At 43.6% G+C, this 27,715-nt stretch overlaps 1 protein-coding gene across 6 annotated transcripts; it reads right to left on the bottom strand.

Moving 5' to 3' along the window:
* Positions 1–1,184: 1,184 nt before the first annotated feature.
* On the bottom strand, positions 1,185–26,115 carry sec31b (SEC31 homolog B, COPII coat complex component). 6 transcript variants are annotated; one of them, XM_077000511.1, is made up of 28 exons: positions 25,988–26,044; positions 25,423–25,511; positions 24,923–25,028; positions 24,512–24,635; positions 23,633–23,828; positions 22,750–22,845; positions 20,954–21,094; positions 20,486–20,628; positions 19,224–19,323; positions 18,418–18,579; positions 17,654–17,806; positions 17,229–17,462; positions 16,033–16,107; positions 15,629–15,721; positions 14,708–14,810; positions 13,179–13,357; positions 12,134–12,260; positions 11,757–11,902; positions 11,334–11,507; positions 11,100–11,222; positions 10,701–10,827; positions 10,059–10,442; positions 8,950–8,988; positions 6,547–6,605; positions 6,012–6,137; positions 3,679–3,798; positions 2,996–3,067; positions 1,185–2,812 (listed from the first exon to the last, which is right to left on the bottom strand). In XM_077000511.1, the coding sequence occupies exons 3-28, from the start codon at positions 24,999–25,001 to the stop codon at positions 2,633–2,635; spliced, it is 3,555 nt and encodes a 1,184-aa protein (XP_076856626.1). In that variant the 5' UTR covers positions 25,002–25,028; positions 25,423–25,511; positions 25,988–26,044; the 3' UTR covers positions 1,185–2,632. The 6 variants fall into 6 exon arrangements, with proteins under 6 accessions (XP_076856626.1, XP_076856625.1, XP_076856624.1 ...); XM_077000510.1 differs by having other exon boundaries at positions 25,378–25,511; positions 25,988–26,041; XM_077000509.1 differs by lacking the exon at positions 25,423–25,511 and having other exon boundaries at positions 25,988–26,115.
* Positions 26,116–27,715: the final 1,600 nt, after the last annotated feature.

Genomic DNA, 27,715 nt, shown 5'->3' with positions numbered 1-27,715 from the left:
ACTGATTGAACGCAAGAAAAATAAACCAAATTTAATACAACCTGGTATCTTATTCGGTGTAATACGAAGCCAAAAAGACGTGGAAGTAATGGACTCACTAGAAGCAACGATGAAGCTGATGAACTCAGGCAGGTGTACTTTATTCGGGTTAAAACGTAACTACATGGCGCTAGAAGCATTTTCAGAAGCAGAGCAATGATCCAAACTATATTTTGAATACACAAATGTTAGCATATTGAATGTGTGGCTGTGAGCGAGCCTCTTTGGTGACCTGAAAGGCTTCATTTTAAAGTCGAAATAAGAAGCAGAACCAGAACCTGCGTTTCAGTTCTACCATAACCACCACCACCCACAGCACGAAGGCAGTGCGGGCAGCCAAAACCCCTGAGGAGATGTCACGTCACGCATACAGGTTACTGCAGTTCATAACCTCCCGAAGAAGTTCAGAGCCGAACTGGCTACACCGTCTGATCAAAACAAGCCAATCAGAAAAGGTCCAAATGCTTGTGTGACTCCCGCAGGCCAATCATGCCCACGAGCTCTTAAATTTAGACGCGAGACTCAAGACGGCGTCTCGTCTCGTCTACGGTTTCCAATGGTATGTTGCCGTGAGTGCGCAACGGCAATTTTGTCACATTACACACAACTTAGGCCTACAGCCTCAAATATTTATCTAGAAAACATCAACCGTTTTGCATGAATCCTCCTAACTTTACGAACAGCAACAGTAGACACTGATGTTACATTTAGGTTACCTAACCTACGTTGTCATACAAAAGTGACGACACGAGCTGTCCCTCGTTCATAAACTGACGTGTCTAGCTCCCTCTAGTGGTAGACAAATGTGCTACCTTAATTTTTTCCAGATGTTTTCCAATTTTCCAAGAAAATTGTTAACCGCAGTTTTTAAATCTAATCATGCATTTTAAGAGTTATACAGCCAAAAGTAGCCTCTTGAGGAAAGAGCTGTAATTGTACAGTATAGATAAGCTGAGGGAGTTTACTTCTGGTGTTCTACATACTTAGAGACTAAGTAATTAAATACAGTGTGTATAACATAAGGCATATTAAATTACTTTACCAAATTCGTTTTTTTTGCTTGTGAAAATTTCATGGTTATGTCTTGCACAATTACAGAAACACTACTATGTTCAGTTCTAGTACTGAAGTAAAGACAAGCCTGGTCACATTTCTAGGTGTTTTTTATTGCCTGCGCTGTCCTTTACCCATCTCTGGCATCCTGTGTTCAGATGAAATTTCAGTGCCAAGTCCTATGGGTGGTTTAATGGGTGTTAAAGAGGAAGTAGTGCATAGCACACTAGTCAATACTGTTCCTTTAGTATGTGCAGACACAACTGATTTGTTTTTTTTCGACAACTGTTGGGTCTGACAAATGTACACATTTTAATTGATCAGTTCAGAAAATGTTTATCAACAGAGCTGCAGAAAGACAGAAAAGGCGAAGCAAGTGGTGTATGAAATTGAAATCCATTCCAGGACATTGAGGACGTCAAACCAATAAGGAAGCTGATAAACGCAACGACAGATTTCTGAAGAACAGAAAATGATAAAGAATGACAGAAGAACGGCAGTGTGGTCGTATTAAAGAGCCACCGGTGACCACCTAATGCAACAAGGTTAAAGGTCACATCAGTTTAAATGAGGTGTCACATGAATGCCTCGATTCCTTAAAACACCGAAAACACACATCTGAAACATAGCACTTGTCAAGATGCACACACACAGTTTAATGCAGTGCACCCAACTGTACTACATTCATTCATGTTTGTGGAGTTGAGTCTTCGGGTGGCTGGAGCCCCTGACTGCCCAGCTCTTAACTGTATGGCGACTACATCATACCCAAGGTCACTTAACTCCTCCCTGGTGTCCAATCATGGCGGTGTGAGGAGTGAGGAGCCTTCCTCTGCTCAACTCTTCACTGCTGTGCAGAGCTGCATACAGAGCTGGATCTGCGCTGGAATAAGCTTTGTCTTTTTGGTCTGACTTATTAAAAGAACTTAGGGTAATGATAAATAAAAAAAAAAAAACAGTTTTACATTGGGAAACTTATGTAAAATCAATCGAATGTTCATGAAATCATGGCCACCAGTGTAAGCAACTAATGGAGAAAAATCATGGAGAGTCACAAGCTTGATTTTCTGTTATTGTGTGAACGTATAAGAATGCAAAATGTGATATTAGTGCTGATCCCAAAGATCATACTTTTGCAATGACAATGATCTGTATTTCACACTATAGTTTTTGGAGTGTATTCTGTTGTGCACATTAGATCAACAAATTTTAATCAAACCTTCAGACCACATAGGCAATACACCTCCATTCACACACCTGACGGTCACTCAGTGACATTACTACAGTTCTAGCTACCATCACCATGGCAACACATGACCCTTCTGCTCAAATGCAAGCAGGTCATACAACCCTTTCTTTGGGATGATGTAAAACACACATAAAAATGAGTATACCAGCATTAGGAAGGAACAGCATATTATTTATCATCCAATAATAGTTCAACAGAATATAAATACATTCATGTCATCCTCCGTTTTGTTTACCCCCCATCTGATTAAAACCCTGGCTGGGTTCAGGCTCTTCATGTCCATTCAGTCCATCAGACCCCAAGCTTGTTGGCGAGGGTCATGAGCACTTTGAGCACGGGCATGAAGGCAGAGATCTCGCTGAAGTTGCTGCTGCTCACCACCTGTGTGTGCACCTCCAGGCCTCGCAGGTAGTTCCGGCTGGACACACACGTGCTGATCTCATGCAGCCCTGCCAGGATGCTGGGGGAGAGCTGGGGAGTGGAAGGATACAACTCAGGAGGTGGATGTGATGTGACGGACTGCTCATTGAAGTGATCACCACCCCCAAAACTGTCCTACATATGTACATGTAGTAGATATGTAGAACTACACACACGCTGCCTTCCTGTTGCTGGACAAAAATGTGGTGGCATGAACTAATCTTGGGTTCTTACCCCCTGGCCTCTGAGTTTTTCGTACAAGCTGCAGATACGTTTGGAGGAGTCATCAAGTTTCCTCTTCGTTTGCTACAAAAAATAAAAAATAAATATGCATAAGGTAGAGTATATAAAATAATACATGTTCTTAATATTGCATTTATAGCCAAACCACCATAATCATCTAAATCTTGTTGGTAATCAACTTGTTGATTGCAGTGCGAGAACTTTCCTAAAGTGATCGCTAACAGTTTAGACTTATAACTCACTCATTATTTAGAAACACATACCACTGGTAATTGTGAATGCCTGTTGAATACAGTTTGTTTAATCTCTTCCAAAACAAAATCACATGGTGTGTGTGAGTTTGACGGAGTGTTTCAGCTTCATTATATTTGCATTTCAGGGAGAGAATACACAGCAGCTGTTCACCAGATGTTCAGATCCCTTTGGGAGACCACAGCCTGTTACAGTATAAACCAGAGTGCTGGACGACCAGAGGTTCCGTGGTCAGAAACAAACTGTCGATGTCTAGATGAGGACTGCAAGGCAGATGCATTTATTCCCAACACCTGCAATGTGTTTCTAAGTGTGTTTGTGTGTGAGAGTATGCGAGTGTGTGTGTGTGTGTGTGTGAGAGAGAGAGAGAGAAAATGTGTGTGTGTGTGTGTGAGTATGTGAGAGTGTGCGCGCTCATGTACCGGATCTGTTGCTGCTAGCTGACAGCGCTGTACTAAGCTGTCAAAGGTGGTTTTCAGGATCATGTGCTCTGGTGGGATCTCTTTCTGCTCTACTCTCTCTGTAGGCAACTGCTGAAGAGCCTGAAACACACACACGCACACACCATTCAAGAGAAAAACTCAGTTATGGGAAAAGAAAATCGAAGTTGCAAAGGTTCCAGTTCCATTGAAGAGTGACAGGACAGACAAGAGTGAACAGGAACGTTCAAGTGTTGGTGCAGCCTAACTAGAGCTGGGCGATATGGCCCAGCAAAAAAATCTTCGATTAATTTTTTTTAAATCCTATTTTCGATTTTAATAGATTTATTTTCCTCTACTAAAAAACTACAGATGATAAAGGAATGGTTAAAAAAGTTTTAATTTATTTTTCACTTAAATTTCCCCTTTGGGGTTAAAGTGCAACCAGAAACAAGCAAAAAACAATGTAAACAAGTGAGAACATCCAGTAACTTTTAGAAGGCTTTCTCCAACATAGTTTAAGCACTGACACAATGCACCCTCAAACTTAAAATAAATAAATAAACACACCCTCAAAAAATAAATAGATATAAATAATTTGGTGCCCTTTTTAATAAAATTGAAAACAAATACAATTTAACAATTGTTGCATGTTGCATACTGTCACGCTGTCTACACTCTGATTTAAGAACAGGGCTGCCCTCACTTTAGTCTAAATTCCAGCACTTTTCAAACCTGGAACACAATGCAACATTAATTTTTGTCAGGTAAAAATGTTCCTTCCCCTGTTTTTGAGGGGTGTTTCTTTATACTACCACATATCGTTTCAGACGTATAAACGCTTCCGCCGTTCGCGCAGGTTCGCGCGAGGTGTGCGGAGCCGAGCGCTACGGTCACTCGCGAAAGTATAATCCATTGAAGCGGGTTCGGTAACCGAGGCAGAAACTGCTTAATCCAAAATATCCCACGGAGGGAAACTTTATTCACAACGCAACTGAACAATAGCACTCTTCGCTCTCTCCCTCTATCGGTTTCAAACACACCTTACAGCGAGGTCTTGTTTGGTCTACATCTGACGCCGCAAAACCAACCAACTCCAGATCACAGAGCTAGTTGCTCTTTTCTTGGGCACAAGCTCCGCCGTCATGTTTATGTGTGTGTGTGTTGAGGGTGGATGGGTGGGAGGTGCTAAACTCACTGAACTACGGAAGCCCACAGTGCAGCGTCGGTGGTGAAAATTAAACCTCAGAAAATCGATTTTACAGTCCTTAACTGTAAATTCGAATTAATAGATAATATTGATTAATCGCCCAGCTCTAAGCCTAACAGCCAATCTGGACTGAGATGCAGTTTAACCAGCGCCAGAGATCTGGTCGAACATTCAGTAAGACTGTCCAGATTTGACAAACCCAGTAAGGTGAAACTGGATTCTGTGCATTGGCTGTCCTGAAGCCACAATACACATTAAAACTGAACGTCAAAGATAAATCCTGAGATTGACAGACACTGTTCACAAAATCATCAGGCACACCCTTCACACTGAAACAAGTTCAATCACACATTTTATATGGTGTGTGTATATATTTGCCTAAAACAAATAGTGTTTTTGTTGTTGAAAGCATGATGGGCTGCAAGTGTGTATGTAGGTGTTTAGTAGTTTGTGTATTGATGAGTTTTTAGTTGAGGTTTAGGGTTATAATTTAGATTTTTAGTAGTCTTAAGTGAATATCTCTGCTTTTGTGAGTTTTTCTTTGACATTACTAGCTTACTCACTGGGGACGCCCACCGGGGCTCCGGCCTGCAGCATTACATATATGGAGCTATCTTGGCTAACTAGCATGTCTTTCTCGAATTATGTTAGCTCATCTGACTTCTGTAGGTTAATTTAAATGCAAAACTGTTAAGGGTAAATAATCAGATGTTTTTAAACATGACCTAGGATAGTAAATACTGTAAAGCTGCTTTGTGACAACATGTGTTGTGAAAAGCGCTATACAAATACATTTTATTTGATTTGATTTGACTTGGACATATGTAAAGCTGTTTTGTGACAATAGTGAGTTACAAATAAATGTGACTGTTTCACTACTGTCATGTACAGGAGCAGGAACCATTACCCCAACACTGACTACAGTTCAGGGTTTCTGATATAGACATCATCTCAGAGTAGCTTTACAGAACACAGCCCATTAACAACAGCTTTCAAAACACAGCAGCACATCAATACAGCCTACAATCAACAATCAAGCTAACGTTCTGCAAATACCTATAAACAATATCTACTAGGCCTCATGTGGTCTGGTGTGGTGTGTTGAATGTTCAGGGTTGTCCCTCACCTGCACACTGGGCTGCTGCGGTGCTCCTGGCGCCACCTGCCCTCTGTCCTGAGGAAGGGGCGTGTCTGCAGGTACGCTCATGACAGGTGCAGTGATGGGAGCAGGAGGCATGTAGTCACCAGGCATCTGCAGCACATGACACATTTGATCAAGTGGCAGACATTTCTTGTGTACCAGAGACACTGTACTGCACAATATAAGTTCATATTTAATGCCAACACTGTTACAACACACTTAAAAAAAAATTCAGAAACAGCTGGGTGTTTGCTAATGATGGGGGGGGTGACTAATATGTTTTTGTTCTCAAGTGTCCATGAGAAAGGCACCCAACCCCCCCAAAGTGCTCCCCGGATGAAGCTGCAGGGGGTAGCACACTGCTCCAGGTGTGTGAGTGTTCACCCCGGGTGGGTTAATGCAGAGATGAATTTCCCTAAAGGGACTAATAAAGGTAGTCTTAATAGAGACTTTTCTACCAGGACCAACTGCCCGTTTAACCATAGCACTAATAACAGTGAATGTGTCATCTTAAAAATACCTTTTTACTTCTGTGGCCTGCACGTACAGCAGGGGGATCGTTCCACCCTTCATGGGCACCTAGAGAGGTTCAGGGAAGTGCAGAGCTCATGTTAATCAACTTATTTATGTTAATTTAAAGAGATTGAAGAGAGTCCAATCAAGTTTCTCTGGCACATCCTTAAGACTTCTCTGCAGCTAACTCACATCCTTCAGATCAGTCTCAGTAGCTAACTCACATCCTTCAGATCAGTCTCAGCAGCTAACTCGCATCCTTCAGATCATTCTCAGCAGCTAGTTTATATATGAATGTTTACCATTAACATGAAGGACATGTTAAAACAGCACTCTTTAAAACCTGTGATCACTCACTCACTCACTCACTCACTCACTCACTCACTCACTCACTCACTCACTCACTCACTCACTCACTCCCTCACTCCCTCCCTCCCTCGGTAACATACCAACAAGCACTCTGAGTGAGTGAACACTGGACACTGGTGAACTAACAGCACATCCCTGACTTTCCTTCTAAAGCAAAACACACCATAACACGCACACACAAACATGTCACAAGGCTGCAGGAAAAGATTGTTTTCGAGTACTCTACCAATTACTCAATCAATTTATCGAGTAACTGGATAAGTACATACAAAGTGAATACAAGACTTGTCACAATTTAACAACTTTTTTTTTTTTGAAAAATAAACATTTTTATTACTTAAATTGCATGCATGATTTGTCAAAAATGCTGCAGGTTGGGTTAAGTGCCATATTACATGGATTTAAATGACGCATTTTCTAAAATGCAAAAACATAAGTAAATATATTTTCATATTAAAAAAGGAAAAAGGGGATGTTTGATATTTCCACATGACCTGTTTACTTGTCCTGCATATTCCAGGATATGTGCGAAACATCCGTTTGAAAACAGAAGAGTCGTTAAACATTATACTGATGAAGCTGGTTTCATGACGCTGTGTGACTGCAGATCACCAATTATAGATGGCACACTGGTTATATGAATGGAAGACAAAATGATTTGGTTTACACACATGAAGAATATGAACCTGGTAAAGGTAATTAATCTGCCATCAAGCAGCCCACCAAGTGGCCTCAACATCTGTGTGAAAACGGAAATAAGAAGTCTCACAGCAGCTTGACTACATCGCCAGTGGACAAAGAGCGACTCCCACAAGAGTCCAAATTGTTTCTCACACACGTTTCACGTCTTAATGTACAAATGAACGCAGTGAACACATTGGCATAGGAAGACTAAGCTTCTCCCAGTTTATACTGCTCATTAGTACTCTACCGCTGAAAGAACGAACCCGTCATTCAAATGACAAGCGTTATTTCCTTCTAATAGTTTAAATACATAAATAGTTAATAATAGTTTAAATACTTAAACAGTTGATAATAGCTTAATGTAAACATGTGTACTTTCCTTTGGATCATAGGTTCGTAATTTCAGCAGTAGAGTACTAATGAGCAGGAATAACAGAGACGTTTGGTGTTCCGTTGTGTTAGTATACTACGCCATGTTAACCGTTGTTCAGCTTAAGTATTTTAGCTCTCCCTGATCCTTGAACTGTATATTAGTTCATTCAGTGGTTGTAAAACGACCAATACGAATGTGTGTAATGCCACTTACTCCAGCCCATTTACTACAAAAGCCTACTGCACAGACATGAAAATGTACAACATCTCTGCTGATAAACACGAAGAGAAGTTGCTCTGGTACAATTCAACAACCTCACTAGTAAATGACTCTGCCAAGCCTGCACGAGAACCCTGACGTGAACCTCTTCTGCCTCTGCAGGTACAACAGGCACATGGTACTACACGGACTCTGGCCAGCCTTGGTGTGTGGTCTTCACTAGTGGCCACTGGACCTGACTGCTGTGGAGATACTGGACCTCAATGGTGTGTTAGGGTTATACTGGTTTGGGGAGCTTATCCACAGTTCTCCTTCCCTTGGTAACGTTACAAGAAAATACATAAAAATACTTTTAATAAATAAATAAATTACTTAGTTTTGGCTTCTTCACATTCATCTCCCACCTTCTACAGTCGAATACAAGATCACCTCGCTAACATCTTTTTGGTATCATTTGGTATGCTCCCACATTTGGTATTTGGCATGTTCCCACAGGCATATTTTGCTACTGCATGTACTGAATTGGCATGATGGATGTTTTGCATATATTTTGTACATGCCGCTATGAAATATAGTTATATAGATTATAAATATAAATTGATTGATTGAACTCGCATCGATTTTTCATAAAAATAGCGCACACACACACACACACGTGTACGCAAACACAGACACACAAATGTGCATGCAAATACATACAGAGACACACGCGCGCGCGCGCGCACGCACACACACACACACACACACACACACCCTCCCTGTCACCTTGTTCTTCACTATGTTCTGTGAGCCACGGGAAATAGCCTGCAAGTCAAACAGCACACATTAACCAATCAGAGTCCAGAAAACATTCATAGTGAAGCTTCTGACAACAATGCGAACTCAATTCACCAAATGACATAAGTTGCATTTAGGGTAAAAATCCAAAACTCAGGGCCATATTAACATACAGGTTTATCTGCTGTAATATGTTGAGATACATATTTACATACACATTTCCCTTCTCACTGAAGTAATTGTAGAGAATCAATTCTACATATTCTTTCATTACTTTAAAACATTCTAACTCTGTTCACATTGCCTGCATGTTTCATAGGTTGCTTTTTGTTTGTGAAATGTTAAAATTACTAACAGTCTTCCCGCCCTGCCAACTCCACCCGCTCCACCCGCTCCATGTGCTTTTAGCACCGACCCAACTCTACACCAGGGCTATTCAACTATATTTTTCTGCGGGCCAGATTTGGCAGAGAACTCTGACCTGTGTGCCAGACAATTTTCAAACCTATACTAATACTGTCGTAGTGGATGTCATAGTGGATGACGGGGGGGGGGGGGGGGGGGGGGGGGGGGGGGTAATTTGTTGGGCTGCGGGCCGGTACAAATTCATTAAAGGGCCGGATCTGGCCCGCGGGCCGCCAGTTGAATAGCCCTGCTCTACACTCTGCACTCACAGACATAGCAGACAGGCAGGGCGTTCTGCTTCCTTGTACAGACGTTTCCTGATTACTTAAAACAGACAGACCACTTTTCAAGTTACTATGTTCAAGTCAGTTGTAAAATGGTGGTTATACGTATATACGGTTATATCTGTTCTTTGTCAGGTCATATCAGAAGAAGTAACTGTTGTAAAATGTTGCAGAGTGGTACACTGGTAGTGGCTGAGTACACAAGCCTGGATATTTAACAATCTCCAGTAAAAGTCTACAGAAGTAGACATTTTCTTTAAAAATGTATTTCACCAAGGTAAATGACTACCTTACACTAACCCACATAATTGGAAGAGGGTTAAAGCATCTCCATTACAGTTTGCAAACTCATCTGTAATAACGCAGGCCACACTAAGATCAATGGATGTACCCAGGCGAGTGTGTTACCTGTTGGAGGTGGAGGGACGGCCGGAGCAGTCAGGCTCTTTATCCCTGGAGCTCCAGGTCCACCCTGGGGACACCCTGGTCCTGCAGAGGGGAACGCAGAGCTGGGAGGTGGGGGGGCCGGACCCTGTGGCTGAGATGCACTTGAGTACATAGACACAGGTCCCCCGGGCCGAGAGCTGGGGACCAGTGGAGGCATGGAGGTGGAGGGAAGAAACCCGGGTGCTGGAGGTCCAGACAGTGGGGGCATCATGGGGAAAGGAACTGGCATGATACCCCCTTGGGCAGAGGACTGTGGAGCTGCAGAACCAGGCAGGCTGGAGGGGGGCAGGTTCGGGCCAGGTGTGAAACCCAGGGGAGCCCTTACTGGCTGAGAAGGAGGAAAACCTGGAGAGAGAGTAAAAGAAGAGAAACAGTAAGAACCGAGGGTAATATCAATGAGTGAGAGTGATATCCCAACAATGAGTCAGAGTGATACACCAATACTAAGTCAAAGTGATTTACCAACATTGCTTGAAAGGAGTATGTGTAACAACAGTCAGAAGTTTGCTGCTGTACCATCTTCAGGCAGTAAATGAACTCAATGGCTAACCCTAATGAACAAGTAGAGGAAGACTGAGAGAGGAAGATTGACTTGATTTGTACCTAAAGCTACAGCAGGGTATTGTGGATAGGTAGGTCTGTCGGCTGGGCTGGGCACACCAGCCTGTGTAGTAGGCATGGCTGGCTGTCTCAACTGGGGCATCTGTGTGGGTGCTGGAGGGTACTGTCCCTGGGAGGCAAAGTGAGAGGATGCAAAAGGGCAACCTGCAACCTGCATATTCAAACAATCGTTCAACATTATAATAATAAATAAATAAATATATTAATAATCATAATAATTAATTATCATAATAGCTATTGTTTGTTAATATTACTTTAAATATCTTACTATTGAGGAATAGTTTAGTCTTGTAACTATAGGGCATCTATCTCACATAATCCTTGAATACTAACTCTGTACTTATATAGGTTATAGGTTAGTATAAGGGTTATTGTACTTACCTGTGTAATGGCTGCTGGGACTACATTGCCCACTGTTGGAGCTTTAGAATCAGGGGGTAGTTGTGCAGGAGCCACTGCACCCTGAGCATGGATCAAGCGTTCTCTTAGACCCTGAACAGCAGCCTGGGGGAGAGACACACAGATCCTCAGCATACGCACACACGCACACCCACACACACACACCCACACCCACACCCTCAGCAAACACGTGGCGTGGCATTTGTACATACATACCTTGTTAGACTTCTCGGGCAGGTAGCTGAGGGCTGTGTCCAGACTGCCCTGAGAGGCCAGCACACTGGCATAATGAACGAGTTTGTCTGCCAGAACCGAACTCTGCACTGTAACCTCACTGTTACGCAAGCGTTCAATAGACTTCTGCAACACCATTACTTTCTCTACCAGATCCTACAGGAAAATGCATGGACCACACACACACGCGCACACACGCACGCACGCACACACACACACACACACACACACACACACACACACACACACACACACACACACACACACACACACACACACACACACACACACACACACACACACACACACACACACACACACACGTAGTTAAAGCTACAATATTACAGACATAGTAACACATTTCTATATGAATGCTGTGTGTTGGGTGTGTGTGTGTGTCCTTGCCTCCAATGCAAGAGGAGAGGAACATTCTTTCTGTGAGACCCAGCACTCCACCAGTTTGTCTATGTTTCCAGAGCAGATGTAGCACAGACAGGCCTGTAGGCAACGCTTCTCCGTGCCCCTGGCCTCCAACCGTGAACCCAAGATATCTAGGGTTAGGATTGGAGAATAACAGCAGACTTAATATCAGTTAATTTTGTAGTAGGTTTGTTAGCACCTGGTATTAAGTATACTTATTAAGTACAAGACCATGTGATCATCCACTGTTAATTAATCATTAGCAGATTTGGGTCAGGCTTGTTCAAGAACAAATAGCAAAATTTGTGTGAGATCAATGTAAATCCCAGCACTGCACACAGAGTAAAGTCAAAACTTCATACCGCAGAGTGAAGCGAAATCCTCAGGGTTAGCGTAGGTTAGCAGGGCTGCTAACGCCTCCTTCCAGCTATCCAGTTCACAGCCCTGCACAATGTCCCTCCAGTTCTGCATCACCACCGATGAAATCAGCTACAGTGGAAACATCACGCCACAGAATGTCACCACTAAATTACACAAACTGTCCATGTAGAAAGCTTATTAGGTACAATCTTAGCTTCTCTAATCGATCAATTCAGACAATTACTGAGAGAAAAAAACGCTTCTTTCTCGTCTTACTCTCCCTCCCCATGTTGAGACCCCAAGAGCTCTCACCTTCATCACACATCCTAACTTCTTCCTCCTCACCTTCATCCACACTCAGCCCTCTTTCAACTACTCTTATTCCTCCTCGCCTTCATCACCCACTTAACCCCCTTAAACTCCTCCTCTTCCTCATCACCTTCAAACTCCAACCCAATATGATATTAAACCATGAACATGAACGTGTCATTTGTGATGAATGTGTCACTCAAGTCTCTCAAAAAATCATAAAAACCCCCAGTAGATATGGTCAGCACAGCCAGCACTGCTGATGTAGATATAGACACATTTCTTTTACATTCTCTATGTTTGTCAACAAGGTGATCGGTGGTGTTGTCTTCTGGGATGGTCCTGAAGTCAGCGAAGTTGCTGAAAACCCATTCAACCATTCATCTGATGTTAAGTTCTTCTCCACTGTACGAACGATTTGAATGGACAACCAAACTGTGTTAGGATAGTAAAGATGAGTAAGTGAAAACAGCAACTGTCTAGACAGCCACAGAGTTGATGCACTGCTGCCATCTTAGAACCAGACTAGGGTTAAGGGTTAAACTCTGACACAGACGTCTAGGGTTAGGGTTAGGGTTAAACTCTGAGCTGCAGCTAAGGTAGATAACAAAAAAATAATACAATACAGACAAAATGTTATACAAATACACACAGCATAATGGTTGGTCTTCAGGAGAAGCTGGAGAATTAGATTTTAAGGGAGCACAGAAGTCAATGATCAGGAAAGGATCTCCTTACCATGGAGATGCTGTTGGTCTGCTTGTTCAAGTATCTCTGCTGGGTCTTCTTCAATAGCTCCTCCCCCCCACTGATTGACAGGAGGATGGCCTCAGCGAATCGGCCGTCTTTCAGACACAGCTCCACAGCGCCCTCAAAGTTCCCCACCAACAGAGCCTGGCTGATCAGACCATCCGTGTCTACAGACAGGGTGAGAATAAAGGGACACATGCTGCACAGTTAGGGAGGGATTAAGGACAGGGGTTAGGGATTAAGGGTTAGGGGTTAGGGGTTAGGGCCAAGGCGTCACATGTTAGGTGTTAGTGTCCGTGCGGTATGGAGTATGTTTAAGGCCTCTGTGGTATAGCTCAAGATTTACAAGCACACTGTTTGTAATAAAAAACCCAGAAAGGTTCTAATGTGGGATACCAAACTGATAATACTGATCCACCTCTAGGGTTAGGGTCTGGTGTTAGGGTGAGGGTTGGTGTTGGGGGTCTCCTTCCTCTCATAGCAGAGGCACATTGTTTCCATGATGATTAACATGCAGCCTGTTCTGGGTTAATCTTCTGGGTCAGTGTTCTTACTACCCTGACACTACATCTTGTATTCCCACTGCTGTGGTGAGCTTCACTTTAGTTAAAAAAGTGCTTTAACACTGTTGCTTTTGAAACCAGAACAGAACCAGAAGTCTATTTATTGTTGATAAACTACATGACAATACGGAGAGGAGGATGCACTGTGCAGCTGGGCATGTGTGTGTCCTGTGTGTGTGTGTGTTTGTGTGTGTTTTAAAGTGTGCTGTTTTTAAACATTTATTTTTGCTCCTAGTTTATTTAGATGTGTTTTGTTTAAATCATTTGTTTATAATTGTAAATAATTTTCTTGTAATTGTATCTTTTTTATTAAAATTGTTTTATTTATCCATGAAACAACTCATGAGTGGTGTGTGTGTGGAAGGGTGTGTGAAGGTTACCTGCAGACACTGTGTGTGTGGAAGGGTGTGTGAAGGTTACCTGCAGACACTGTGTGTGTGTGGAAGGGTGTGTGAAGGTTAACTGCAGACACTGTGTGTGTGTGGAAGGGTGTGTGAAGGTTACCTGCAGACACTGTGTGTGTGTGGAAGGGTGTGTGAAGGTTACCTGCAGACACTGTGTGTGGTGAAGGGTGTGTGAAGGTTACCTGCAGACACTGTGTGTGTGTGGAAGGGTGTGTGAAGGTTACCTGCAGACACTGTGTGTGTGTGGAAGGGTGTGTGAAGGTTACCTGCAGACACTGTGTGTGGTGAAGGGTGTGTGAAGGTTACCTGCAGACACTGTGTGTGGTGAAGGGTGTGTGAAGGTTACCTGCAGACACTGTGTGTGGTGAAGGGTGTGTGAAGGTTACCTGCAGACACTGTGTGTGTGGAAGGGTGTGTGAAGGTTACCTGCAGACACTGTGTGTGTGTGGAAGGGTGTGTGAAGGTTACCTGCAGACACTGTGTGTGTGTGGAAGGGTGTGTGAAGGTTACCTGCAGACACTGTGTGTGTGGAAGGATGTGTGAAGGTTACCTGCAGACACTGGGATGTGGAAAGGTGTTTTCTCCTTTAGTTCCTCACTGAAGAGTTCAGCTGGTGAGGATGTTTCTGCAGCCATGCCAGCCTCGTCTTTCCTCTACACGCACGCACGCACGCGCACACACACACACACACACACACATGCATACAAAGACAACTTAAACCACTAATGATTCGTGGTACATCCTAACCTAGTGCTAGTATACTTGGGTTGTATACCATGGTATTTAAATATGGTGACAGTAATGTAAAATGGTGACGATATATTAACTATGGTGGCGTTTTACCAGTAGTCTACCAAAACAAATGTTCAAACGGCAAATCAAACAGAAAAGTGTAGGTACAACACACAGGAAGTGATTGTTGCTGAGCTGTGTGTCAAACTAGTGGAGTTTGGAGGGAAGTAATGCTAAACCATGTTTTGTGGAACTCCTTTTTACCAGTTGGCCTTTGTTTTTCTTATGGGAAGTCTTTGGAGCTAGCTAGCTTTGGAGGTTAGTGAAAGTAATACTAATAAAAATCAGTAGACTGTAAATGCTAGCTAACTAGCATTTATAAGAGATAAGATAAACCTTTATTGATCCCACGAATGGGAAATTCAGTAAATAAACAAAAGGTTAATGAAACTTTCAAATGTTAATAACAGTGGAAAATCTACTTCATTGCCATTTTTGAGTGGTTGAAACATTGAGCATCCATGGGAATGGAAGCAGGGGAAAGGTAAACCATCAAACTGGGTAAGAGTAGAGGGCACACACGGGAAACACTGGAACATGCCAACATCTTGAAGCTGAACACGGTAGGACTGTATGAAAAAGTTCAATAATGCACAACCATAGCTGGGACTGACCTGAGTACAGGGAGTCTGCATTCTTTCAGGCCTCAAACCTAACCTACTACCCTGCTGGGACTGACCTGAGAACAGAGAGTCTGTATCTTCTCGGCCAGATCACCCATGTCCAGCCCATGACCATTGGGGAGCCCTCCCTTCCCCAGGGACAAGGAGATCTGCAGGTTACAGACAGTACACAGTATTGACTGCACAAAGTACAGACTGCACAGTTCAGTACAAACAACAGCCATCCAACAACACCGCAAATTAACAGCCTCTACCTTCTCACACTCACACACACCCACCCAACACAGCTACAGACCTTACCACACACACAGAGCTAAAGCCTGACCCACACATACACACACACACACACACACACACACACACACACACACACACACACACACACACACACACACACACACACACACACACACACACACACACACACACACACACACACACACACACACACACACACTACCTTTTTGTCCAGCTCATCTTTGCTGAATCCTAAAAGACGCAGGAATTTGACACGGGCCTCCTCCTCAAAGTTGACCTATGCAAACATTGAGAGTTAGGGTCATATAGTCCTGACCACCAGGTGGCAGTCTGTGAACACACAGTTAGGGTCATATAGTCCTGACCACCAGATAGCTGTGAACACACAGTTAGGGTCATATAGTCCTGACCACCAGGTGACAGTCTGTGAACACACAGTTAGGGTCATATAGTCCTGACCACCAGATAGCTGTGAACACACAGTTAGGGTCATATAGTCCTGACCACCAGATAGCTGTGAACACACAGTTAGGGTCATATAGTCCTGACCACCAGGTGACAGTCTGTGAACACACAGTTAGGGTCATATAGTCCTGACCACCAGATAGCTGTGAACACACAGTTAGGGTCATATAGTCCTGACCACCAGATAGCTGTGAACACACAGTTAGGGTCATATAGTCCTGACCACCAGGTGGCAGTCTGTGAACACACAGTTAGGGTCATATAGTCCTGACCACCAGATAGCTGTGAACACACAGTTAGGGTCATATAGTCCTGACCACCAGATAGCTGTGAACACACAGTTAGGGTCATATAGTCCTGACCACCAGGTGGCAGTCTGTGAACACACAGTTAGGGTCATATAGTCCTGACCACCAGATAGCTGTGAACACACAGTTAGGGTCATATAGTCCTGACCACCAGATAGCTGTGAACACACAGTTAGGGTCATATAGTCCTGACCACCAGATAGCTGTGAACACACAGTTAGGGTCATATAGTCCTGACCACCAGATAGCTGTGAACACACAGTTAGGGTCATATAGTCCTGATCACCAGATAGCAGGCTGTGAACACAGTGAAAAGGACAGTCACTGACACAGCCTTAACCACCAGGAGGCAGTGTGGTCATATGTGAACATGCAACTCAACTGTAATCAGCCTGTCTGTTCTGGTGAGCAGACATTGATTCATATATTTCCTACTAGCAAATACCTCTGATTATCTATTTATTCAATATCTCTAATTATATTACCCAAGTACACTGCAGTTACTTACCTCAAATCTTCATATATTACACATATATATATATATATATATATGTGTGTGTGTGTATCTCAGTGGGATAACTTGTAAAGATGTTCTGATAGTGTAGGTGTCATCATGGACAGTTACCAGCAGGAACCTCCAGATGTCTTGCTCCGCGTCAGAGGGGGCGCTAGAGATCTTGCTCTGGCAGTAGCTGACGAAGGTGCCAGACTGCAGGGTGGCTTGGAGCTCCTCTGAACGCTGAAGAAACTCTGTCTCCGTGGTTACCTGACTCACATAGACGTGGCGGGGGAGGGTTTGGGGTGAAAGCTGCTGTGGAGCCAGGGGAGGGTTCTCAAACGTCACCAGCCTCCCGCCAAACTGGGATAGAGTGATGTGGGTTAGGGTATAGGGTTAGGGTATAGGGTTAGGGTATAGGGTTAAAGGGAGAAGTGGACTCAGTAAGTTATTTTAAAAATAAACAGTGACTTAAAAATAATAAATAAACGGAGCTCTTGCTAAAGTTCAGGTTAAACAAGCATAAATATGTGTGTGTGTGTGGTTGTACCTACAGCGAAAGAGGCTCCCAGGGGCCTGCGCACCCATTTGGGTGGGGTTCTGAGTGGAGGAATGATGGTGGGCGTGGTGGTGGGCTGGGCCACCTGCAGAGGCGGGAGGGTGTGTCCTGTGCCAAAAGGATCAGTGGTGTCGAAGGCAGCTGAAATCTGCACAGCAAAAGACACCAGAAAACCCAGCATAAAATTCATTTGCTAATGCAAATTAACGTAAACAGGTACCAGTTGAGTGGGGCATTTAAAAATAAATAAATAAACAAACAATTTTTAGGCAAGTCATTTGTTTTCCAGTTGTAGTAATTTCTTATTTGAGTACGTGTACGATACATGTACGAAAGACACTATAAATAAACCTGCTTTGTCTAACTCTCCAGACACATGGAGTCACCCCACAGGTGCAGGGGCAGTATAGTATAGTAGTATAGCATGAATACATATAGCAGTTGTGAATACTATTTTAGTTTTTTTCCAAAATATATTTATCGTCTTCTGTCCACATTTTTGTGACCACATCTCTGAAGTTAGTAAGGTCTGACCACATACCACCGTTACAGACACAGGGATATGTTGATGATGGAGGCTACCTCATTTACATTTGACATGATTCATCAGACTTCTCTACAGCGACTTGTAGATCAATAGGACTGTATGTATTCATGTGCTGGGGCACATGTTAGGGTTATTTATCAGTATGACTATGAATGCATGTGCGCTAGGGTTGTTCATCACTATGAATGTACAGGCAGTAAGGTTGTTAGTACTTTATCTGCAGTACTGTTCTGCTGAGTTTCCAGGCAACCACCCATCACGCTGTACACATTGATGTGTCCATCAAAGGAGGCAGCAGACAGAAGCGCGGGGTTGCGTGGACACCACTGCACATCAAAACACCACTGGTTGGCTGTAGGGAGCTCGTAGATCACCTGTAGCAGATAATGTTGCCCGTGAGCTAAAATACATGCAGCCGTCACGTCACTGACTTTCCTTAATGCATCAACAGCTTAACGTAGAGCAGTCTGAGATTTACAGGAGATGTGTACAACAGTAAACAGAGAGAGGGGAGATGTGTACAACAGTAAACAGAGAGAGGGGAGATGTGTACAACAGTAAACAGAGAGAGGAGGGATATGTACAACAGTAAACAGAGAGAGGGGAGACGTGTACAACAGTAAACAGAGAGGGGGGAGACGTGTACAACAGTAAACAGAGAGAGGGGAGATGTGTACAACAGTAAACAGAGAGAGGGGAGACGTGTACAACAGTAAACAGAGAGAGGGGAGATGTGTACAACAGTAAACAGAGAGAGGGGAGATGTGTACAACAGTAAACAGAGAGAGGGGAGACGTGTACAACAGTAAACAGAGAGAGGGGAGATGTGTACAACAGTAAACAGAGAGAGGGGAGATGTGTACAACAGTAAACAGAGAGAGGGGAGATGTGTACAACAGTAAACAGAGAGAGGGGAGATGTGTACAACAGTAAACAGAGAGAGGGGAGATGTGTACAACAGTAAACAGAGAGAGGGGAGATGTGTACAACAGTAAACAGAGAGAGGGGAGATGTGTACCTCGCCAGTGCTTGGGTTCCAGCAGAGGATTCGATTATCTTTAGCACTGCTGAGCAGGAGATCTGGATCCGCCTGGCTCCATGATACAGACAGGATCCCTCTGACACACACACACAGACACACACACACACACACAGACACACACACACACACAGACACACACACACACACACCTATGAAGTGAACCCTAAAACATAAAACCTTCTAAATGAGGTTTAAATATTCAAATTTTAAACTAAACCTAAACACTATCACTAAATAAAGATGCAAAAACAGTTCCAAGTGCAAGAGACATGACCACGAGGAAGCCCCAAACACCACATCAGCAGTGTTGAGGGTCCACGTGGGGGGTGAGGGGAGTTGAGTAGGATAGAAGATGGTCGACATGCATGACAACAATGAGCTTCAGTAAGTGGCTGTATAGTTTAAAAAGGCGTCTATAAAATGGGTGCACCTAATGAAGAGCAGGGGTGAGTGATGTGGGTGTTAGCAGGGCCCTGCCCAGTGCAGGGGTGAGTGATGTGGGTGTTAGCAGGGCCCTGCCCAGTGCAGGGGTGAGTTTTATGGGTGTTAGCAGGGCCCTGCCCAGTGCAGGGGTGAGTTTTATGGGTGTTAGCAGGGCCCTGCCCAGTGCAGGGGTGAGTTATATGGGTGTTAGCAGGGCCCTGCCCAGTGCAGGGGTGAGTGATGTGGGTGTTAGCAGGGCCCTGCCCAGTGCAGGGGTGAGTGATGTGGGTGTTAGCAGGGCCCTGCACCGTGCAGGGGTGAGTTATATGGGTGTTAGCAGGGCCCTGCACCGTGCAGGGGTGAGTGATGTGGGTGTTAGCAGGGCCCTGCCCAGTGCAGGGGTGAGTTATATGGGTGTTAGCAGGGCCCTGCACCGTGCAGGGGTGAGTGATGTGGGTGTTAGCAGGGCCCTGCCCAGTGCAGGGGTGAGTTATATGGGTGTTAGCAGGGCCCTGCCCAGTGCAGGGGTGAGTTTTATGGGTGTTAGCAGGGCCCTGCCCAGTGCAGGGGTGAGTGATGTGGGTGTTAGCAGGGCCAGGGCCGGCGCCACGGGGGGGCGAATGGGGGCGTCGCCCCCTCAGGCGAGGTGTCCCGCCCCCTCAATGTAAAAAATAAGACCCATTTATTTTACAACAATCGCTACATGGTGCCCCCTCGGCCGCTCGACAACTTACGTTGTCGCCCCCTCACTGTATATGTTCTGGCGCCGGCCCTGAGCAGGGCCCTGCACCGTGCAGTGTTATGCAGTGGAGCACCTGGTGTGCTTCTCCAGCACTTTGAGAGGGGAGGTAGCAAAGCGCAGGTCCCACATCTGGATGACAGGCATGCGGTCGTCCTCCGAAGCCAACACTATCTGAGTGGCCACTTCTGGATGCCACAACATCCCTGAGCAGTGCATCTACAGGACGGATGCCAAAGAAATTCATGTACAGCGAATTAAAACACAACACAGACGATGAGCCAGCAAAGAGACCACAGTTAATAACCTGCAGACCAACAGCAGAAGGCACAGAGGCACATTGTAGAGTATAAGGTGTGGAAGTGTAGAGCTGATTGTAGAATTTAAGGCATAGAGGTGTAGAGTCAATTGTAGAGCCTTGGATGTGGAATTGTAGAGTTGATTGTAGAGTATAAGGTGTGGCGGTGTAGAGATGATTGTAGAATTTAAGGAGTGGAGGTATAGAGTGGAGCATGAGGTATAGCTGCAGAATGCACATGCTCACTCGGTTGCTGTGGTCACTGATCTTGATGATGGGTTCATTCTTCCTCAGATCCCAGACCACAGCTCTCCCACTAGGCCCTGCTGAAGCCAGGATGTGCTGCACCTGTCTGTTCCAGGCTACCACATTCACATCCTCTACCGGCTACACACACACACACACACACACACACACACACACACACACACACACACACAGACAAGCATGCATGCTCACATTAATATACACACCAAGGCATGTGTAAGCACACACACACACACACACACACACACACACACACACGTGCATTAAAGCACACAAACCCATTTATTATAAACACAGATTACACGTTGGCACCCACGTAGACACGGAGCACACAGTCATCTAGACCCATACCTTACCTTTACATTTCATGCTGCCAAAGCTTCATGCTACACCAAAGGTGTGTCCTATCTGGAGGGCTGGCCATATGTAGATACATGAAGATTCTTCACTGGTGCCCCGGGCCCAGTGGTTTGGCCCCTTATCTTTGGTTTTACATCTTCTCATAACTTCACCTACCACTGCTAAACTGACAAAACCCAACTAATCCTTTCTTTCCCACATTCTGGTTTCCAGGCGTATCTCAGCAAGCTTGACTGATATTGTTTTATGGATGACAGCCCACCATTTGAAGCTCAACCCCAGCAGAACTGAGCTTCTGTACATCCCAGGAACTCTCAGTCCCCACCACCACATCACTGGTTATTTTCAGAACTCCCTCGTATCACCAACTGAAGCTGCACATAGACTGGGAATAACTTTGGACAACTCTGAACTCATGTTTCAAATCTGACCCGGGCATTCATGACAAATTAAGCCCTTTCACTCACATAAGTTACACAGGTGCAGTCTCTTGTCATCTCAAAGCTTGACTTTTGCAACTCCCTACTCGCTGGTCTTCCCCTACAGGTCATCAGACCTCTACAACTGATCCATTACGCAGCAGCATGACTAATCTTCAAATGCCGAACGTTCCCATAACTCCAACGCTGAGCTCCCTGCACTGGATTCTAGTAGCTGCCTACATCAGATTTAAAATGTCTGCCTACATACCCAGAAATGGACCAGGCCCTCCATGAATGGTGACCATGGTCAAAGCCTCATCCGTACCTCAATTTAATTATCAAGTCATTAAAGCAGACAAAGCTGAAGACAGGCATGTTGACCTCATGTAGGACTGTGCCACCTAGGTCAGATAATGAAGAGGCTTCTTAATCAGCAGAGAGGTTTAAACCAGGTGTGTTATGTCAGAGAAAACTGTAAGCTCTGTGAGAATGGTGTTCGGCAGTGTTGGATTGCGACAGCCTTTTGTAAACCACACATTCCTTTAGAACTGGACACGTTAGGTCTAGAGTTTACTGGGGTGGAAGGAGACCATCCATCACTATTAGTTTTCATGCACAAACAGTACTCACGCATTGAACTCTAGTTGATTTGGTGAAGTATTAGTGATTTGAGTGCTGAAATGAAGCTGATAAAAGCTTAATTACAAACTCTGAGAAGCCACAACTGTGCTAAACACAGTGCCCCTTTCACCAGCCACAAACCAAAACCAGAAACACACATTTCTGTATCTCTCTCTCTCTCACACACACACACACACACAGACACACACTTACCTCATCCAACTAGGAAACATTAGCAGACCAGCACTATTAGTAATCTATCATTACCATTTAACACTACTAACAAATATGTTTGTACAACATTCAAGTAGCTATTGAAGTGTTGTCATTTTAAAATACAACAAGCTGCAAGAATCCAACAGGAAAAATTACCTGTGATTTTGTGCCTGGTGTCATTGGATTACTGAAACTGTTCAAGTCCCAGATATAAATCTCGGAATCATTTGCTCCAGACGCCAGTAGATTACTCTGAAAGAGAAGGATATTTGCAATATCTTGATATTCATTGATACACTGTAAAGCTCTTGACAACTTTATTGACATTTGATACATTTTGTATGTTGAACAAAGCAGACATAGGTTACAAATTTTTTAGCACAAAAACTTGTCTAAAATATGTAAGACCACAGACACTGCTGCACCAGATTAAGAATAATGCTAGAGTTAACCATAACCCCAACACTATCCCTAACCCTAACTCTATTGCTAACCCAAACCATAACCCAATAAAACTAGGTGTAACATGAACACAGGGAGACAGATGCAATTTGCATAGGATGTAGAGCTTTAAACCAACATTTGTTAACCACAATAGCTGCAGGTTATGTTCATAACAGGGTTAGGGTTCAATTCAATGGCTGCAGGTTGTGTTCATAACAGGGTTAGGGTTCAATCCAATAGCTGCAGGTTGTGTTCATAACAGGGTTAGGGTTCAATTCAATGGCTACAGGTTGTGGTTATAAGAGCTTGGATTAGATATAGTGGTTGCTGGTGGTGGTTATAATAGGGTTAGAGTTATGTCCAGTGGTAGCTGGTTGTAGTTACCGTTATAATACCATTAATGCCAGTAATACCATTCCTCACATATATGCTTCTAGAGCTCTGCTGCTGAACAACTATAACTATCAGTTCTTCTAAGCCCGGGGTTCACTCACAAGCTTTTCATGAAATGAACCTGGTGTGTTAGAGGAGGTGCTAGAAAGCCATATTCTGAACACAACTGTGTTACTCTGGAGTTGCAGACAAACTGTGTTACCTGGAAGGGGTTGTAGTCGAGAGCTCGTACAGGACCAGTGTGTTTGCAGGACTGGCCGGTGACAGTGCCATCCCGGCCAGTGAGGATCGCCTCAGGGCTGTACACAGTCAGCGTACCGTTCTCCCCGCCACCTATCAGCTGACCCGATGATCCTCCTGACCCGATCCCAAACGCCACCCAGAGCAGACTATGGAACCTGCACAATAACACCACAAACCTCAACATGGCTTAATTATTTAATGTTAAACTGGTTTAAGAGTAGATCCACTCTTGATGAGCAATGGCTCAAACTGCCCTTACCAGCAGCAAGGAAAAGTTGTGACAGACTGATTTGAGACTACTCATTGAGGAGAACACAAGTAGCCTAATGACCCTAGTCATACTGCCCCCTGCTGGAGAGAAGTGCTCCTTAGAAAACCACTGCCACAAAGAGAGCATCTCCCAGCCTTTCTGCTGTTCACAAGTATCAGGATATTCTCAGATAATAAATATGAATAAAGAGGAAGGTCTTTTTTTATGTGGGCTTAAGGGCTGTTACAATATAAAACAGTTGTATCTGCACTGCAGGTATTTCTAAACAGTGAGTACCAAAAAAAAACAAAAACAAGAGCTAATATATTTGCAGAATGACCATTAATGCATTAATGTAGTTAATTAACATTACCTACATCAATGCCAGATGGACTAAATAAATCAAAGATATTAGACCATTACTGAGTTAGGAGCACAGAATATACAATAAATCCACATCCACAAATAACAATGATCATTATATAACTATAACTATATAACAACATGCATGATGTCAGTTCCTCAGATCCATCCAGCTGAACTACCTATCCCTGCTATCAGGATCAAACATCCCCAACAGCTTCTGACCTGTGTGTGGTTGACAGCGACCCCCTGAGCTTCATCTCCATGGATGTGTCAGCAAAGTCCATCTCAAAGATCTCCAGAGCTGCTGTGGTGTTGAAGGATGCATCCAGCTGCTGAGCTGATGTACCTGAACACAGGACCCAAGCACAGTAAGATGCTTAGTGAGACCACAACATCCATTAAACAAACCTTAACCCTAATCATTCAGTACTTGTAAAGACCACCATCAAACCATTCAGCACTTTAGGTCATACATAACAAAAATAGACTTTGCTTTAAATTAGTGTCAGATCAGTACAACACATTAGGCACAACTCTACTCATAGATTTAACTTACAGCAATGATAACAGACACACTCCCACCCTCTTTCCCTCCTGTGCTCTCTCTCTCTCATACACACACACACATATTACCTAAGGCAAGGTAAGCAGGGTGGTGTGCTGCAGGACTCCATGCCTGGGTCGCCGTCCTCAGGATTTCTTTCACTCTCATTTTCCTCTGATGTGCAGAATCTAAATCCTTCATGTAACACACGAATTCATCAATTCAACACATGGCATGATTCAATTCGCTGTTATTTACCGCCCTGTTGCAAACTGTACCGTGATAATGACCCCACATCCACAAACTACTTATCAAATCACGGGCTAACCATCTTTCTATCCCATCACTAACGTGTTATCTATTGGGTCAGACTAATACCATCATTACACACTGAACAGCTGTAGTGTCCACGACGCTCTGGATGAGCTATGCTGGCTGAGCGATGTCATGTAGCCTTCAGAACGAGTAAATAAATTAACTAACTCATTTAGCTCAGAAATATGTAAGCTAGAATTATTCAGTGAGACAACAGGCCAATATCTACCTAAATGAATGTAGCTGAACCAGGCATGAGAAGCGTTTGCAAAACCTTGTAATGTCAACTTGGGAGATTCAGGTGTAGTTAGCCAGAACGCTGTCCTTTACTCCACACAGCCAGCTAGCTACGAGGACGTTTGACTTCACATCAACATGCAAACAGAATCTAGTTAGTAATATCAATAGGTCAGGGAAGTTAGGCATCCTATTAGCATTTAACATAGCCTAGCGAGCTAGCTGTAGTGCTGAAACTCTATGCAACTAGTCCTCTGGACAGTTATCTTGCTAGCCAGTGAAATGCATTTAGTATTGAGGGGCTTATGTGTTACTGACTCTGAGGGCGTTGAGGGACACAGACCGTAATGATTCCTGAAACATGTTTAATGCGTTGATGGCCCGAGCTGGTCAACGCGGAGGAGTCTTAGTAACAGTAACCTCCCTCAGTAACGGGCTAGCCTAGCCGGCTAACCAACTTACGTGGTAAACTAACTGTTTTGGCACCGTTCATTCCAGAAACGACAGGTTCTCATAACACATAAAGCTAGCTTAAAACATACGCGACTGTGGCTACATGTGCATAAACTGAAAAAATGTGGGTACTAAATGTTCGCACTTACAAGTAGAGATTCAATCCTCTTTTGATGAGGATATTTCTCTTAGCGGCACTCCCGACGCGTAGTGCACTACGGCGGCCGAACGCACACAAAACACTGGAAAAACGGTATGTAGTGGGCGAAGGCTGGAGATTACAGTAGCGTGTACGTCCGTTCACAGCTGATGACCAATAAGACTCCTGGTTGTAGGCAGTAACTCAACATTTTAGAACTAGTTTCAGTAAGCGTATGGGAAAAAAGTAATGAAAAGGCGATTTTGTGTAATAACGGACTTTTATCTGTAGGGTAGTAGTGTTTTAATTGGAGATTAATTGTGTTTTAGGTTAATGCTGGTTTAACTGTAGGGTAAAAACACCCTTTAACAGCGAAACCTTCCTTTCTGCAATTAAACCTGAATTCTACATTGTCTACATTTAGACTTTGGCGATGGCTATTATTAGGGATCTAAATGGTACTTTTTCAGAAGTTGCAGGATAAATATAACTGTCCTGTTCATTTCTTCATATATATATATATATATATATATATATATATATATATATGGATTTGAAATTATATGCAAACAATATCTAATTTTGTCATAGCCAAACCAGTCTTTATTAAAAGATGGAGTGTGGGAAGGAGATTGGTTTACATATGGATCTTCTCCAACCCCATTTTAATTCATTTTTGTTCTTTTACTATTTGTAATTGCATATGCCATTTAGTTTGACATGTTACATACTGTATCATATTAACATCGAGAGTGACTTCTATAGAGAAGAGAGCTGGCAGTAGTAAGAGGAGACCCCCCCCCCCCCATAACTGTCTCCATAACTTTGGTAACATTGTATGGTGCGTTACGCCTTCATGTATTAACAGAATATTGATGGCAATACTCGCTAGTCAGGGTGGAATCTTCAACAAAAAATGAGTCTTCAGAGGAGCCCACCAGCATACACTACCGTTCAAAAGTTTGGAGTCACTTAGAAATTTTCTTATTTTTGAAAGAAAAGCAGTTTTTTTTTCAATTTAGCTAACATTAAATGCATCAAAAATACACTCTATACATTATTAATGGGGTAAATGACTATTTTAGCTGTAAACATCTGGTTTTTAATGCAATATCTACATAGATGTATGGAGACCCATTTCCAACAACCATCACTCCAGTGTTCTAATGGTACATTGTGTTTGCTAACTGTGTAAGGAGGCTATTGGATATTTAGAAAACCCTTGAAAACCCTTGTGCAAGTAGGTTAGCACAGCTGAAAACAGTTTTGCTGATTAAAGAAGCTATAAAACTGACCTTCCTTTAAGCTAGTTGAGAATCTGGAGCATTACAATTGTTGGTTCGAGTAAACTCACAAAATGGCCAGAAAAAGACAACTTTCAATTGAAACTCGACAGTCTATTCTTGTTCTGAGAAATGAAGGCTTTTCCATGCGAGACATTGCCAAGAAACTGAGGATTTCCTACAATGGTGTGTACTACTCCCTTCAGAGGAGAGCACAGACAGGCTCTAACCAGAGTAGAACTCCGCGACTCCGGGATGCTGGCCTTCAGGGCACAGTGGCAAAGAAAAAGCCATATCTGAGACTGGCTAATAAAAGAAAAAGATTTATATGGGCAAAAGAACACAGACATTGGACAGAGGAAGATTGAAAAAAAGTGTTATGGACAGACGAATGAAAGTTTGAGGTGTTTGGATCACACAGACGGACATTTGTGAGACGCAGAACTGAAAAGATG

This window comes from Brachyhypopomus gauderio, chromosome 3 (assembly GCF_052324685.1).
Source record: "Brachyhypopomus gauderio isolate BG-103 chromosome 3, BGAUD_0.2, whole genome shotgun sequence".
Classification (NCBI taxonomy): domain Eukaryota; kingdom Metazoa; phylum Chordata; class Actinopteri; order Gymnotiformes; family Hypopomidae; genus Brachyhypopomus; species Brachyhypopomus gauderio.
The sequence above is the reverse complement of the archived record's forward strand: the minus strand, read 5'-3'. Positions and strand labels throughout refer to the sequence as shown.

Coding starts and splice junctions, on each gene's coding strand:
- sec31b (XM_077000509.1), bottom strand. CDS start 25,001: ATGAGAGTGAAAGAAATCCTGAGGACGGCGACCCAGGCATGGAGTCCT. Junction 17,807..18,417: donor AGAACAGTACTGCAGATAAA/GTACTAACAACC, acceptor TTTGCTGTGCAG/ATTTCAGCTGCCTTCGACAC. Junction 17,463..17,653: donor CCCTGGGAGCCTCTTTCGCT/GTAGGTACAACC, acceptor ACTCTATCCCAG/TTTGGCGGGAGGCTGGTGAC.